Source organism: Leptodactylus fuscus, chromosome 5, assembly GCF_031893055.1.
Source record: "Leptodactylus fuscus isolate aLepFus1 chromosome 5, aLepFus1.hap2, whole genome shotgun sequence".
NCBI lineage: Eukaryota > Metazoa > Chordata > Amphibia > Anura > Leptodactylidae > Leptodactylus > Leptodactylus fuscus.
Window position 1 is genome coordinate 33,153,835 of NC_134269.1, and position 17,981 is coordinate 33,171,815.

General features: G+C 44.1%; 1 protein-coding gene across 1 annotated transcript; it reads left to right on the plus strand.

The window, feature by feature from the left end:
- The first annotated feature begins 6,855 nt into the window (after nt 1-6,855).
- GIPC1 (GIPC PDZ domain containing family member 1) lies at nt 6,856-17,670 on the plus strand. Its single transcript, XM_075272789.1, has 7 exons — nt 6,856-6,969; nt 11,928-12,246; nt 12,679-12,864; nt 12,941-13,121; nt 15,120-15,235; nt 15,396-15,477; nt 16,745-17,670. Exons 2-7 carry the CDS (start codon nt 11,962-11,964, stop codon nt 16,894-16,896), a joined length of 1,002 nt encoding a protein of 333 aa, XP_075128890.1. The 5' UTR covers nt 6,856-6,969; nt 11,928-11,961; the 3' UTR covers nt 16,897-17,670.
- Nucleotides 17,671-17,981: the final 311 nt, after the last annotated feature.

Below are 17,981 nucleotides of genomic sequence, written 5' to 3' on the forward strand. Positions count from 1 at the left end.
TATTGTCTGTGGTTTCATTCTGTGGTTTGCACATTCTTTCAGATAATGCTTAGCCCATGACCAGACGCACTTTCGGGGATTTTTTTTTTTTCTCATACATGGTATTTTGAGGACTTTCAATATATTTTTTTTTTTTTTAAATTAATTTTTCCTGGGTTATTCAAATTTTGTGCGATACATATGTATCAAACATATAATACATATTTAATTTAATAATACATATTTGTATATAAATAACTTAGGGCTTTTATTTTATTTTTTGCATGTTCCTTTATTTCAATATCTGAGAATCCTAAAACAAAAAGAAGGCGTATGCCTTTTTTCATATCCCAAACCTACCAAAAAAAAACCTCAGGAAGTCATCTGCAGTGGGAGTGGTAAGATGATGTGGGCCTTGGGCTGGTAAGAGGGGGGAGTCCCTCAACAGAGGCAGGGTCTTTAAAATGGCAGCTGCTCTATTGCAGGGTGGCCACCATAGCTACCGGATCTCTGCTGTAATGTACAGCGGAGACCCAGAGCTAATGTGTGTGTGGTCAGAGTGAACTTTGATCATGGGCACCTCACTGTAGCCCGCCCCCCCCCCCCCCCCCCCCAAAAAAAAAAAATTTTTTTTTTTAAAAAAAAGGCCTCTGGCATCATTCCCCACCAGCTTTGTACAGTGGTCCCTTGACTTTCACGGGGGATACGTTCCAAGGCCACCCGCGAAAGTCAAATTTCCGCGAAGTGGAGATGCGGTGTTTAATCTCTTGTTAGGGAATGTGCTGCAATACTGTTCATATCCAAAATAGTCTACATACAGTACAGTACAGTATATGAAATGATATGGGTACTCACCATTGAAGAAGATACACAAAACTTTTCTGATGATATTGCTGAGCGGCCGCGGGAAAATCCGTGCTGTTCAAAAAAACAACGGAGTATCCTTACATTAATATTAAAACCCGTGGTATAGCCCTTCCGCGAAGGTCGGACCCTCGAACGTCAAGGGACCACTGTACTGTTGCAGACTGTCTACCACGCACCAAAATGTCAGGAGCCGACTTGTTTCTATGACAGCCGGGAGCTTTAATAAAGACTCCCAGGCTTGTTATAGAAATATTTAGTATTGAGCCAACAGGGTCAAGAACTGTATGAAAGAGATTCTGGAGAAGGAAAGTGAAAAGAGAAAAAAAAAAAACAACCCAAAAACATACAAAACACGGTGGAGGGTGAAGAGATCAAATAACAAAATCTGGGTATGGGCCCTGAGGTCTTCATAGTCTAATCCCCCATCAATGACAGGAGCAAATCCATCTTTGTGTCACCAAGCACAGATGCACAAAACGGTCATAGACGGGTAACAAATAAGTGGTTGTATGAAAAATGGCATCCCAGTTTAGGTCTTTGAGGGGGGACAGACCCAAGAAGCGTCAGGGACTCTCCGATACATTGGAATGTCATTCAGTAGTACCAGGTTTTATTGAAGGTTTTTCTTACGAATAAGATCATTGACCTTCAAAGTCCAGAGGGAGAAAGGAGGGTGTTCTACTTCCAGAATTGTGCAACACATGCCTGGAACACGAGGACCAGGAATTGAAGCAAAAGGTGCTTATACGGTCACACCAGAAACCTGCAATAATGGAGGAGGAAAAGAGCAAGGCCCAAGTGATGGATGTTTCTGTAATCTGAGGTATAAAAGAGCATATAATTTTAAAGGAATATGACATCACCGGGATAAGATTATAAAGTTGGCTTCCTGATAGAAACTAATCGAGGTTTCGTGTGAGATGGAATATACAATCTCTCTGCCTGGGTGAGCGACAAGTTGAGCTCTGCCTCCAACCTCACTATGAGGGGAGAGCCTTTTTTCAGGCAAGGTTCAATCAATAGCTTGTAAATGGCAGCTAGGGGGTGGCATGGAAGACTATACACAGTTGTTCTAGAACTGTGTATTCTGTCCTGAAGTCTGTAGGGGGAAGGAGGGAGTGTATAAAGTGGCAGAGCGGCAATCCCTGCCAGATATCTAGGAGGTAAGATCTGAGGGAGTAATCCCCTGGACCCATCTGCCACCCAGAGTCGGCCCGTAGATAGCCAACTCAATAAATCCTGTGGCGGTTACAATTGTGAAACATCCTGTCGGAGTCAATGGAAGGGAACTTTGGGTTCCTCAGAATTGGATAGCATATGGAGTCCAACAGGAGTGAGTGAGTGTGCACCAAGCACTGGGAACAAATTCTAAGTGTTGGACCAATGGTAGGGTGGGAGCAGAAAGATGACACTAGTGGGGGTTTGAGCCAAGAAACTGGAGTGGTAGCGGAGAGAAGAACCCAAGGTTTAAAGTGAGTCATGTCTGCACCAATCCACTATGCGAGTCAGATTAGCTGCAAAATAATACAGTATAATGTTAGATCTGAGATGGTTAGACCACGGCTATATTTTGGCCTGGTAAGAAGGTCTCTGCTGACTCTCCCCAATTTACCCAACCAGATAAAATTTGGATTGACAATGGACTTGCAGTAAACGATGTTATCTTTGTGTTTACATAGAGAGATAACATACATGCCTGATCCTTTATCAGTAAACTGTATTAAACTGAATGTCTGGGCAGAAGACGCAAAACCGCTCTGAAACTAATACAGAGAACTCAGCCCCCCTCCCTTCCAAAGAGCAGTGAGTCACGATCTGTCCTGGATCAAATAACAGGCCGGGTTCATTGGAAAAGATGTGTAAACAAGGGGAGATTTTTTTTATTTTTTACATATCAAGCAAACAAAGCAGCATTGCTAAAGCAATGTATTCAGGAAAACACTTGACTAGAAGTAAGCTAGCAGTATAGATAATATCCTCGACATGGGAATATCCCTTTAAATCCTGCTTTGTGTAGCTGCTCACCCTTACTAAATCTCATTTGCCTTTGTGCACAAATTACCTAATGTTCTTCTTTATCTTACTTGTAGAATATTTACTTGAATGGCTTGTTCCATATTGTGGCAGAATGGAGATGTATTGTGTGTGTAGCTAAGTCTCCTGTAGTGTTTTTGGAACCTTTCCAGGATGTTCCTCACCATGGGCAGGAAGCATTGTCTTGCTGAAAAAGCCTGAATACAGACGTGCAACCCATGGAGGTGTGCATCCTGTATATCCTGCACAGTGCAATTTCATGAACAGTCTACACCCTAAAACACCCCCCAACATAACCCTCCATAGTTAGCACTCAACGGATTGGCGTGGTGGACTGAGGATTTCCTTCCATCTGGGTGAACCAGCTAAATATACATACATTCAGACAAGACAATTATAACTGGGCTATTCTAGTATGGAACTCCAGAATAATGTTACCATCTGTAAGTGAGGAGACAATCTTTTGATGAAGAGAACTCCTTATTTTTTTTTAACAATCTAAAAGTTTTATTAAAGACTTATAGCAATGGCGTAATTACCGCCATAGCAGCAGAGGCAGCTGCCACAGGGCCCGGGACATTAGGAGCCCAGTGACAGCCACTACCGCTGCTATCATTATACTCGGGGGGTCTAAATCACTTCCTAATATACATGGAACGTAACTTGAAGAGGACCTTTCATATCCTTGGGCACATGCGGTTTTATATACCGCTAGAATGCTGACAGTGCGCTGAATTCAACACATTGCTGGCTTTCCCTTTATTTACCCGAGGAAAAGAGATATCAATACTGTTACCGATATCTCTTCACTGTTAAAAGGGCGTTCCGAACAGGCTAGCTGGACTGTGAGGAACGTGCCCCCGACAGTGTTCATCCAAAGCTCTGTACTGTCAGAGGGGGCGTTCCTTCCACTTTGACTTCCCTGAGTTCTTAAGAACATCTACTACTGAAATAGAAGATGCTTGTAGAAGACCATGGATGACATACATACCGGTAGGAATTGTAAGACAACTTCTATCAGTCTGTATGGAAAGATATACTGTATATTGAAGCATACCATCTGTTGGTGCCTATCTATAAACCATTGTGGTGGATAAGTTCTAGTTAGCACCAACTAAATAACAGCCTCTGGGTACTCTGAGTATTGTTATAAAGGTTCTTCCAGTAACTTGCTACTCTGGCCTGGTGACATTTTTTTGCTAGGCCTGAAGCCTAATACCTGTATACTGACTTTCATCTAGCCAGAGACTGGCATGTAGTTAGGACACGAGTCTGATAGAGGGTGTTAGAGCTAGTTCACACGGGGTTCCGCATGTATACATTACATCACAGCTGCCGCGATGGGATGCCGGTGCAGTGCACTGGCATCCCGTCGCGGCATTCCCCGATGGATTAGGCCCAAATGAATGGGCCGGAGCTTCGCACCACGGACACCATGGCTGATTCAGCTGCGAAATCCGCGGCAAGATAGGGCTGCTCACTTCTTTTTTCCGCTACTAGCTAGCGGAAAAAAAGAAGCGAGCAGCTCCCATTGTAGTCATTGGGAGCAGTCGATTTTGAGGTGGATTCCGCCTCAAAATCCGCTGCCAACTTGCCCTGTGTGAACTAGCCCTTACATCTCAGGATGGTCAAAAACTGTGCTGTACTTATTAAAAGTGTAATGACCCCCTAAAGCCATAAGATGCACCCATTGAGGTACCACAGGATGAGAACCCAGCCTTTAGACAGTGAAGGTTTGGTCCTTTCAAAGGATAAAACAGAACGTAAAGGAAGTAAAGAGCAGTCACAAAAATTTGGGGCATGATCAAAAGAGTGCCCTCCTAAAAAAGTTGCACTAGTGGTCTAACATCTTTCCCAACTCTCCTTGAGGTAAGATCACCTGACCATTCTGGGAAACAAAACTTTCCTGATCCTGATTGCCATAAAGAATTGTTCCCAACATGTCTGTTCACACAAGCCTCTCGTCATCCCCGGGGCCACACGGTGGCTCAGTTGTGAGCACTACAGCCTTGCAGCGCTGGAGTCCTGGTGTTTAAATCCCACCAAGGGCAAAAAACCATCTGCAAGGAGTTTGTATGTTCTCCCTGTGTTTGCATGGATTTCCATCCCATATTCCAAAAAAGACATACTGATAGGGAAAATGTACATTGTGAACTCTGTGTGGGGCTCTACATTAAAAAAAAAAAAAAAAAAAAAAAGCTTCCCGTCATCCCCATCCTCTGTTGGTGCCCCTCACATAGTAATCACATCCCAATTTGTGCCGCAGCTTCTAAGTTACTAGCTAAGTCTGAAGTTTTTCATTTTTTGTACTATGTCTTGAGTGGTAGATGTGAGTGGTTTGAGGCCCTTAAAGCAGCAGCATGTTCTTATGGTATTGGGTTTAGGGACACTAGAGTTGCAACCCCAATGACCCTCACTGTTCACCTGTTTTCAGAAGTTTAGTCTGCCAGAAAAGAGAGTCATGAACCATGTACAGCTGAATCCAGTGAGTGTACAGCTTGCTTCACTGCTGCTGCATCCTTGGACTCAAAGGTACTAGGAGCTCCTACTCCTTAAAGTCTAGAGTCATGGCTGAGTTGTGAGGAAGGCCTCCCCCCTTACTGTACAAGTTTATGGAGCAGTACAATCATGGGGAGGCAACCCTGACAACTCAGAGTTGACACTAGACTATAAGGTCCACCCTTCTGACAGTGGAGGGATATCGGTGCAGAAACTCCCTCCAGGGTGCATACCAGGAAAGGCGACAGTAAGCTGAATTGGCGCACTGTCAGCTTTCGAGCGGAATATAATATTGCACATTTATGAGGTCCTCTTTAAGTGAATGGGAACAGAGCTGCAGTTCTCCAGTGCCACCTCTACAGTGTATATCTGTAGACATATGCCAGCCAAAATAACCAGATTCTGACATGTTGGCAACTACGCATTCCAAACCGTGCCGTCACTGCGTCTTCATGAACATGGATCAAGTTTTTATTATATGATGAAATAAAGTTTGAAGATTTTATTTATCTACTGCTCGAATTGCTGGATTTTTCTACATTCCAACCCGTATAGTTGCCCATAGGTGGCAGAATAATGTATATTATGACAACCAGGTACCAGAAATATGCTGTAACCGCTTATGGTCCCTTCTCTTCCCTACATGATTGGATGATGTACACCAGGAATGTCACTAATGGCTCCTGGACCCTGGTGCAAAGCGGAGGTTGCAGGGAATTGCAGGGCTGCTCCTATGACCTGCAGAGAAGTGGAGTTGTATGTGCTCCATGTCCACTAGTAGCTTCTGGTGCACGGAGAACAGCTCTGACACATCACATAATCACAACATATCCCATGGACAGGTCATCAGTATCTTTTTTGTCTGGGGACAAATGAATTTGGAGCCAGAAAACGCCTTTAATCACAGTATATCTATGCATCATTCTCATGTGGTCAGTGCCCTCCCTCAGGCGGCAATTTGTGCTGGTTAATGTTCTCCTTTCTGGCAGTGGAAGGCTGAGCATCATAAATCTTCTCACTTTAGTGCACCAAAGGACAGGGGTAATAGCAGTAATATGTATGGGCCCCCCTTGGCTATTGGGCCTGGGTGTAGCAGCCCCTGGACTGCCCAGCTGGATGGACAATGGGAGTGACCAGTTACTAAAGAGTCTTTCTCACATCATATTTAATTGCATCATTAATAGCACTTGATATTTTTTCCATATTCCACACTCAGACCATGGAGCTGCCATTTCTAAACTACACAACCAAACCCACAACTATCCAAACAATAAGATGGCGGCAGCTGCCACCCTGCCTCTAGCTCCTTCATAATCACCATAGCGACCGGCTAAACTACCAGTGTCTTCCAAACAAGCTTTATTGACAGTAGCTCGTGCGGCACAGAACGCCTTGACGTTACCACGCCCACTTCAGTCTCGCTGGCGTCTATGATTGGCCCTCGTTTCGCACAGTTTCACTTGTCGCCACGCCCACTCTGACTAATGTGGGGAGAGTCACCGAAACCGGAAGCGGTACCGGGAAGCGACAGACACAGGCGGAAACGCGGAAATCTCACCGGTGACAGGAGAGCGGGGAGGAAGAAGGTACGTGGGCTGTCAGTGTATGTCCTGTATGGGCCTCTCGCTGAATGGCTCACATACGCACTGTTATATACAATCGTGTAGTGATTTATTGTGCTCACACTCATTGTGCAGTGTGTGTATATGGCTGTATACTCATTGTGCACTAGTATTTTTGTGCAGTGTGTGTATATAGCTATATACTCATTGTGCAGTGTATGTATATATATATATAGCTATATACTCATTGTACACTAGTATTATTGTGCAGTGTGTGTATATAGCTATATACTCATTGTGCAGTGTATGTATATATATATATATATAGCTATATACTCATTGTGCACTGGTATTATTGTGCAGTGTATATATATATATATAGCTATATACTCATTGTGCAGTGTGTGTATATAGCTATATACTCATTGTGCAGTGTATGTATATATATAGCTATACTCATTGTGCACTGGTATTATTGTGCAGTGTATATATATATAGCTATATACTCATTGTGCAGTGTGTGTATATAGCTATATACTCATTGTGCAGTGTATGTATATATATATATATAGCTATACTCATTGTGCACTGGTATTATTGTGCAGTGTATATAGTTATATACTCATTGTGCACTGGTATTATTGTGCAGTGTATATATATATATATAGCTATATACTCATTGTGCAGTGTGTGTATATAGCTATATACTCATTGTGCAGTGTATGTATATATATAGCTATACTCATTGTGCACTGGTATTATTGTGCAGTGTATATATATATAGCTATATACTCATTGTGCAGTGTGTGTATATAGCTATATACTCATTGTGCAGTGTATGTATATATATATATATAGCTATACTCATTGTGCACTGGTATTATTGTGCAGTGTATATAGTTATATACTCATTGTGCACTGGTATCATTGTGCAGTGTATATAGCTGTATACTCATTGTGCACTGGTATCGTGCAGTGTATATAGCTGTATACTCATTGTGCATTGATATCATTGTGCAGTGTGTGTATATAGCTATATACACTCACCGGCCACTTTATTAGGTACACCATGCTAGTAACGGGTTGGACCCCCTTTTGCCTTCAGAACTGCCTCAATTCTTCGTGGCATAGATACAACAAGGTGCTGGAAGCATTCCTCAGAGATTTTGGTCCATATTGACATGATGGCATCACACAGTTGCCGCAGATTTGTCGGCTGCACATCCATGATGCGAATCTCCCGTTCCACCACATCCCAAAGATGCTCTATTGGATTGAGATCTGGTGACTGTGGAGGCCATTGGAGTACAGTGAACTCATTGTCATGTTCAAGAAACCAGTCTGAGATGATTCCAGCTTTATGACATGGCGCATTATCCTGCTGAAAGTAGCCATCAGATGTTGGATACATTGTGGTCATAAAGGGATGGACATGGTCAGCAACAATACTCAGGTAGGCTTTGGCGTTGCAACGATGCTCAATTGGTACCAAGGGGCCCAAAGAGTGCCAAGAAAATATTCCCCACACCATGACACCACCACCACCAGCCTGAACCGTTGATACAAGGCAGGATGGATCCATGCTTTCATGTTGTTGACGCCAAATTCTGACCCTACCATCCGAATGTCGCAGCAGAAATCGAGACTCATCAGACCAGGCAACGTTTTTCCAATCTTCAATTGTCCAATTTCGATGAGCTTGTGCAAATTGTAGCCTCAGTTTCCTGTTCTTAGCTGAAAGGAGTGGCACCCGGTGTGGTCTTCTGCTGCTGTAGCCCATCTGCCTCAAAGTTCGACGTACTGTGCGTTCAGAGATGCTCTTCTGGCTATCTTGGTTGTAACGGGTGGCTATTTGAGTCACTGTTGCCTTTCTATCAGCTCGAACCAGTCTGGCCATTCTCCTCTGACCTCTGGCATCAACAACGCATTTCCGCCCACAGAACTGCCGCTCACTGGATGTTTTTTCTTTTTCGGACCATTCTCTTTAAACCCTAGAGATGGTTGTGCGTGAAAATCCCAGTAGATCAGCAGTTTCTGAAATACTCAGACCAGCCCTTCTGGCACCAACAACCATGCCACGTTCAAAGGCACTCAAATCACCTTTCTTCCCCATACTGATGCTCGGGTTGAACTGCAGGAGATTGTCTTGACCATGTCTACATGCCTAAATGCACTGAGTTGCCGCCATGTGATTGGCTGATTAGAAATTAAGTGTTAACGAGCAGTTGGACAGGTGTACCTAATAAAGTGGCCAGTGAGTGTACTCACTGTACACTGGTATTATTGTGCATTGTGTGTATATAGCTATATACTCACTGTACACTGGTATTATTGTGCAGTGTGTGTCTATAGCTATATACTCATTGTACACTAGTATTATTGTGCAGTGTGTGTATATATAGCTATATACTCATTGTACACTGGTATTATTGTGCAGTGTGTGTGTATATATAGCTATATACTCATTGTACACTAGTATTATTGTGCAGTGTGTGTATAGCTCACAGTATTACTTATTCCATGGTACATTAGTGTATGGTACATTCATGGTTCTGTGTATAGTATGTGTTGTATTCAGACTCCTCCATGATAGATCTGTCTTGTTATGTCATGATATGTCTCATGTATCTGCAAGACTAAGCGTTCCTGCTGTTCAGGGTGTCGGGTGAGCAGGATGACCATTACAGGGGATATCACTCAGCTTTGCCAGTCTTTGCAGTCATACATCTCATTGTCACACCATAACTCAGCAGATTTGCTGTTCAGGACAAGGGACATTAGAGTGACACCCAACTTTTCTCCATCCTTATGGGGCAGCCACATCTGCGTCCCTGTCTCTGTTCTTCTGATCCATTGTAGCTTTGGTTAAACAGTCCATCTAATGAGACACAACATGGATCCTGAGGTGTCCCATAGACCGTAATGTAGTCCTTTAGGTATCTGTTATGTTGTCATGGTGTTGTATATTACAGGACTTTTCTGACAGACGGACCCCTGACGCAGATGTGATCATAGTGATACAAGCTTTAATATTAACAGGCTTATCCACTTAACGCCATCAATCATAGAAAGCAGAACCCTGTAGGCTGTATAACAGATTTGTATCAGTGTGTTGTATGTATACGGCATCCTCAGGGGAGGTCACACTACTGTTATTAATGTCTGTTGCTCTCATCCATCACAGAATCCATTAGCCATAGAATGCAGACAGCGCCCCCTCTGTCTGGTGTCCATCTGCCTTCACACCCATGTAAAAACCATGATGGAAGCTTTCTATCACACATGCCGGACTTCTGTTACAAAAGTAACTAAAACTGACAGAAGAAAGAAAGAAAGTGTCTGTCATATTATTTACCTCAGAGTCACCAGGAACGGACACACACGGAGGGGGCTCTGTCTATGTCCTGTGACTACAGTCTATCACTATGAAAGTCCGTTGCTCTCATCCCATGACGGATGAGAACAGTAGATGTTCACAATGGTAGTGTGAATGTGCCCTTACACAAATCTGAAATCCTTGCAATCTTATATGTTCATCTATCTATCTATCTATCTATCTATCTATCTATCTATCTATCTATCTATCTATCTATCTATCTGTCTCTATCATATCCATCTATATATCTAATATCTATCTCCTATTTATCTGTCTACAATATCAATCTTTATATCTCATATCTACAATATCCATCTGTAATATCTATTCCTCTCATATGTATATACAGTACCATTATCTATCGGTCTATGTATCTAATATCTATTTAATATCCGTGTATAGTATCTATAGTATCTATCCCTGTATAGTATCTATGTACAGTGTCCATCTCCAATATCCTATGTATGTAATTCTTGCCTCGCCATGTCTCCTATCTGCCTGTCTCTTAGATCTTGTACATTGGACATCAGTTTCATTTCCTATTTCTTTTCTGCTGACACATTTTGGGCGAGTGTTACCGCCTGCAATAAATACATATGTAATAACTCGGCCTCTCTCTAAATTTTCAGCTGTCAGGAAATTTTCTGACCTTTAGCAAAGTTCAGCATTATTCCATATGTCAGTATGTAACAAAAGTAACACCGTGTACTCCAGTATTAACTTAATTGTCAGCTTGTACTCTCGCCATTGATATTAGCGATCTAGCTGTCAGTCATCCGCCATATACATGTTACCTATACCCACTGGTTTCGTCAGGCTGGTAAACCACCCAATGTGTATTGGGGTCTCAGTTCTTTTTCTGCGTCCTCTCCCTTGCTGACCATACTGTGCATGTGTACGGGGTTAGGGATAGGTTTTGTCCGGCAGCTACCTAAGGCGTATGACCAATTTAGTTTTATCTGTTTTCAGGAAAGCTGGTTAGCAACAAATGCCCGGGCTCTGCTCCCACAGAGTTTGTCACCCAGCTGTCCCAGACTCCTGATGGGAACGTGTTTAAACCGTGCAATGATAAACCCCAAATGTACCTTAGGGATTCTAGGAAATCTATGCTGGGTGAGAGAGTGTGTGGAGATTGTAATGATAGTCACATTGTACCACAAACGACACTTGTTTGCTATCCACAAAATAATACCTGTCTGATCACTTGGGGTCTGGCCCTTGGGTTCTCCATCAGTCATGAGGGTAGGGGCCCAAGTCCTTCTCTTTCAATAGATTTGTGACCAAGTGTCTGGACTGGTTCATTCATCTCTCTGGGGCTATAGATGGCTGGCTACTGTACTTGGCTTCTCTTCACATGTCACATAGAGATATGTGACATGTCAGTACATGTATGACCACCCTTCATCCCCCTCGGTGACCAGAACTTGGACCCCCAATCTTCTTGATCAGTAGAGGTCCCGGTGGTCCCGTTTCTAGCAATCACAGTATAAGTGTTATTTGTGGTACTCTCCTTAAAGAAGAGTCTAATTTATCTATATTCTAGACGGAGAGACCTTCTCGGCCTCAGATGGACATAAATTTATTTTGTCTTCCGTTTTTTCTCCCCCCAGTCTATTAAGGATTGTCCATTACAAACTAGTCCCGATGCCGCTGGGCCTTGGTCGAAGAAAGAAGGCTTCTCCGCTGATGGAGGAGGACGATGTGGGCGAGCGCACTGCTTTGGGAGTATCTCATGCTGGTAGTGTCTCTGGCAGCTCCATCTCACCACAGATCCCAGGCCTGCCACCCCCTGCCCCTGCTCTACGACCACGTCTGGTTTTCCATGCCCAGCTGGCTCATGGCAGCCCTACAGGGAGGATTGAAGGGTTCAGCAACGTGAAGGAGTTGTACGCTAAGATAGCAGAGGCATTCAATATTCCTACTAGTGAGGTGAGTACGTGTCCGGTGTGGTCTAGAACTGGTTAACAGGGACTGGAAAAACCTAAATGGATGTCTATAAGATCCAGGAACTTCATAAATGAGTCTTGTCTCCCATCGTACAAAGGAAGCTGGAGGTCATTGATATTATGGGATGGAAGATGGGTTTTATTTACCACAACAAGTCATCCTGTGTAATGATGGCCGTCGCTGTTTGTGCCGTAAATAAGTTGTGTTTGTGGTGTAAGCAATCATTCTGCTTTCCTCTGGTATCACTGTAGTGTAGGCAGTGACAGCAGTTGCACACGAGTCTAACGTATAATTATGGTTTCTCCTGGCTGCAAGGAAGTGACTGTGCAAAAGAAGCACAGCCTGCGTCTTCCCTGCGCTCGCCAAGGCACCATTGTCTAATACTTACACTCTGTCTCGGTCTGGGACTCTCAGGTTATGTTCTGCACACTGAATACTCACCGTCTGGACATGGACAAGCTTCTGGGCGGTCAGATAGGCCTGGAGGACTTCATCTTCGCTCACATACGTGGCCAGAAAAAGGAGCTTGAGGTTTACAAGTCTGAGGACTCACTTGGCCTTACCATCACAGATAATGGCGCCGGTTATGCCTTTATCAAGGTAGTATAATAAGATTCGTTCAGTCTCTTGTGTGTCTTACCGGGGGTTTCCTAAACTGTGAGTTCTGTGTCTTCAGCGTATCAAGGAAGGCAGTATTATACACAGGATGCAGCTCATCAGTGTCGGAGATATGATCGAATCCATCAACGGGAAGAATCTGGTGGGCAGCCGTCACTTTGAGGTGGCCCGGACATTGAAGGAACTGCCCCGAGGAAGAGCCTTTACCATAAAATTGTGCGAACCTAGGAAAGCCTTTGGTAAGCTAATAAATGGTATATCTATATTCACAGGTTTTGGCATCACATGAATGTGGCAAGGACAGAAAAGCCAGTAATGGGCAATTCAGACCAATTGTAGTCCACACTCCCATAGTAGTTACTGTATAGTAAATGTGTAGCTGCAAATGTTATAAAACCACAAAGAAAGACTAGTCACCATTTCTTTTTCCTGATGCTCCTTCAGTACTCTCCTTCTTTGTGTACAAGGGGCTAGCATGTGACTGCTATAGCCAGTCAGTCACGTCAGCAGTCACATGCCATATACATGACCCGCAGAAGCTGAAGTCTTTACAGTCACATGGATTAAGCCCCCACCACAGTGCTGCTGAAATGCTGGGCAGGCATGCTTTCATCCCCCCCCAAAAAAAAAAAATTCTTTAAAATTATTACTGCCACCCGGATAGGTCCACTGCACTGAATAGGGACAGCATCAGTGCTTGAAGCTGCCCATTGTGGAGTGATCTATAGCCAAACGTTACAGGTATGGCTTCTGAAACCTTGCACATGTGCGTGTACTAGCTCCAACCTCCTGTGCACACTGTACAGATGTAAGAAGAGTAGACAAGCTTTCCGCTATGCTGATGGCTTCACTGCACATGGCCAGGGAGCAGAAAAAAACTGCAAGGTTAGGAGGAGGTTAAACTGTACAATCCATGTGAAGGGTGCCGTAAGGTGGCTGTACACATTAAATAGAAGTAGGCTGATGGCTGAATAACTATTAAATGAAAGATCATCTGGCAAAAGATCATTGTAATGGAAAGCAACTCTGTTCCTCAACAGTTCGCAGCAACTGGTCTGTGGAAAAACAGCACAGCCCCCACATGGATGATGTCTGTGTGCCCCCTGTACCTCCACATACCCATTGCATTTACTGCAGTGAGCCTGCAGGATTGTCCAGACTCTAATATTGATAGTCTAGCGATAGCTGAAACAGTCTGCAGATCTGTTGCATGGCTCCCAACATGATAGGTAGCGCTGATCACTCATTGTACAATTCTTAGTGGATGGTCCTGATATTGCAGCACTGCCCATAAACTTCAATGTGAAATCTCTGCCGCACCAAAACCCACAGTTACACCTCGTTCACATCTGTGGTTGGTATTGCGTCCGGGGGAGTCTGCATGGGGACCCCCCGAATGGAATACTGAATGCAACTGCAAGCGCTGTGCAGTAAAAACACACGGACCTCATAGACTATAATGGGGTCTGTGTGTTTGCCTTGTGCTGCCCAAAATAATCATGCGGACAGGAAAGTAGATGGTGAGCTACTTTCTTGTCCACATGAGCCCTGCGGAGATGTGGCGGCAAGCACACAGACCCCATTATAGTCTATGGGGTCCCTGTGCTTTCACTGCACAGCGCTTGCAGTTGTGTTCGGTATTCTGTTTCTTCCTCGTGCGGACTCCCCTGGACGGAATCCAACTGCAGATGTGAACAAGGCCTTATAAATCATGCAGCAAATTAGGAGCGTGGCTTCTGGCATGTAAACACTGGGAGCCGCAGTGTTCCCGAACTGATGATCTACGGGGTTCTTAGCTGTTGGACCTATCTTAAGGATAGACTATCAATATTAAAATTTGGAGAACCCCTTTAAGTACAGAATGTTGTGAGCTAGCTGGTGGGTATAAATGATCGTTCTGCCCACACAGTCACATCTTAGTCCATAGCGGTCATTACAGTGGTTCAGACTTGTGGCAAAATTGTATGGCAGTGCCTTCGCTTGTGACAGCTTGGGTAGAAGGGGGACACATTTTGGCGCATCTTTCTTGGCCTCCGGCCTCTAGTTTCTGCTGTCTAGTATAAATGCCTGCTGGCTCTCTCTGCTACTCAGTGATATATGACAGTGTAAAACGGTAGCCCCTGTAGTAAAGATAAGCAGCAGTAAATCAGTGTAAAGTGCACAGATAAGGATACGTGTCTGCTTTAAGAAGGTGTGATAGTCTGCACATTCTGACTGTGTTTTTTCTTCCTTCACAGACATGATTGGTCAGCGCTCCAGCTCCTCCGCTAATAGTGCTGGCATATCATCAGGTAGAGGAACATTACGTCTAAGAGCCAAGGGGGCTCCGACCGTAGAGGAGCTGGTCAGAGAGGTACGTTTGTGTTCTCTTAGTATTCTCTGGGTGTTGGTGAAGGGGCATACCAAGGGAAGTTAATAACATTGAGTGTGCTATGTTTGTAATATATGGGGCTACATTTGGGGGGTGATGCAGGTTGACTCCTCTAATACCTATTTCCTTTTTTTGCATACAGGTTTCGGTTATTGAGGAGAAAGCCATACAGAAAGTGGACGACCTACTGGAGAGTTATATGGGGATCAGAGACAGTGACTTAGGTGAGGTTATGACCTCTGTACATAGTGAACTGATGTTCACTAAAATTTCTATGGTGGCTCACTGTAGCCTTGCAGTGCTGGAGTCCTGAGTTTGAATCCCGCCAGGAACAACATCTGCAAGGAGTTTGTATGTTCTCCCCGTGTTTCCTTCCATTCTACATAGACTTACTGATGGGGGAAAAAATGTACATTGTGATCCCTATATGGGGCTCATAATCTACATTTAAAAAAATAAATAAAAATAAAAATTTTGTTATACCACAGTGACAAAAGCGTTAGCACAGCACACGCAGGGCGAGCGACCCAGTGGTCCGGCAACACTCCTGGGGGCTTGGTCTGGTGGCAGGGGTGTTGCCGGACTACTGGGTCGCTCGCCCTGAGTGTGCTGTGTTGCGGTTGTGGGGGTCGCTGTGCAGCGCCGCGCCCAGTACAGTAGGGAACCACTATAAAGAGGTCGCCATGAAGTGGCTAGTGGGCTTATACACCTTGATCAATATGTATACTAAGAACCTCATGGTCGGTATTGTAAAATTTGCTGAAAAGCCTAGATCAATGTATAAGACTGGGATGTGTGGGCCATGTTTTTCTCTTTTTGTACTCTATGCCAGGGGTGTAACTATATGGGGTGCAGAGGTAGCAGTTGCTACCAGGCCCTATAGTATTAGAGATAGTATAGGTCTCATGACAGGATGTTATTATTGTATTATACATGGCACATGATATATGGGGGGGCCCCTGTTACAGCTTTTGCATCAGGGCCCAAGAGCTTCTACTTACACCTCTGCTTACTGCTGAACTTATGGTGGGCTTATGCTTATACACAGCAGCCAAACCGAACACATAGAGCTGCAGTGTATAGCATGAGAGAGGGACAACACAAGCAGCCTGAGACAGAAGATGGATTTAGTAAGGTAGTCACTAAGCAGATCTGTTCCTTAATGTACCTGTTTGTGACGTTATATAGTACAGATTTAGTATCTGATCACATGCTAGGACCCATCTGTGCAGCAGTGAATGGAGGGAGCAGTTATGTGGCGAGGTTGGCGCACATGCTGCTCTATAATGTAGTAGTAGTAAATGGTCCCTGATGGTTAAACTGTCGGCTCCACATGGCATCTGCACAGAACATCTCCATGTTATTACTGCTTTGTGTTTCTTTTCTTCCCTGATCCATAATTTTCTTTAATTTTTGTAATTAGATAAGTGAATGTGAAATCGGTGCCAGATATTCTGCAGTAATGTGACCTCTTTATGCTCTCTCCTGCAGCTGGCACCATGGTGGAGCTAGGCATGGATAAGCAGAACCCTGACGACTTCTCCCAGGCCTTGGACCGCACACTAGGGGACTTTGCATTCCCCGATGAGTTTGTTTTTGACGTCTGGGGTGCAATAGGCGATGCCAAGGCTGGACGCTACTAAACGACCTTAACCCGCACCATTCCCTGCCCTCTTCATGGGGGCGTATCCGCTGCTTCCCGTCCACATCTCTATCATCTAGTCCCAGGAGGTGCAGGATCAGTACACTGGTGAGGGGGATCTTCTAAGGGCTAAACCACTGCTGTCAAGATCCTGGTCATAATATGTCACTCATTCCTGCTATTACATCACCTTTCGGACGTGCTCCTCATGCTTGTCTTCTGCTGAGACTGTCGGGAGGAGCCTGGCACTGACTAAACCCCTGGGTGACTGATAAATGGGCATGAACATTAACGCAAGTTTCCAGATGCAAACCCATTGCATCAGAGATGGCGAGGACAATACCGCACACTACAACCTCTCCGATAACACTCCAATACATTCCTTGGATGGATTCTGTGAATATCTAGTGAAATGAGATTTAGCTAAGCTAATGGGATAGTTGGAATCCCCTTCCCCCTAAAGAAGGAGCATCTCACAGTGGAAACGCTCACCGATGACGTTCCACTCGTACAGGACACTTTTCTAATGTTAAAGTCTGTAACTGCTAAAAGAGTTGTATGTTACTGCCCCTCTGTATTCACAAGATGCTGGTTACTAGCGCCACCCACTGTCCGGGTGACGGAATTGCAATAATGATTACATTGCATCTTGTTGGATCAGAGGGGTCATTGACCTAGATAATTTATGTTGTCAACTCACAAGTCTATTTTCTGTGTTCCCTGTCATGACTGTAAGAGAAAGAAAAAAAGAATTTATTAAAAGATTTTATACATAGCCGTTTCCAGTTTCTTCTGCAAATTAGGATTTTTGTATGAATTAATGGGTAAAAAAAATTGGGGGATTATTTTGGTAATCCCTGCAACACCAGAGGGTGCGCTTCCAACCAGACCGTGCGCTTGCACCGAAATCCACGTCAGGTCATGGCTGATGTGACCCAAACGTGCACAAAAAATTGCAACTTTTTTCATGCCTTGTATGGTAGAAAATCATGTACAAGATCCTATTAATATCCTCTATAATGTTTTAAGACCTCAGAGTTGCCCACAGTCTGGCCTCCCATCACCACCTCTATAGAAGGGGCTTCA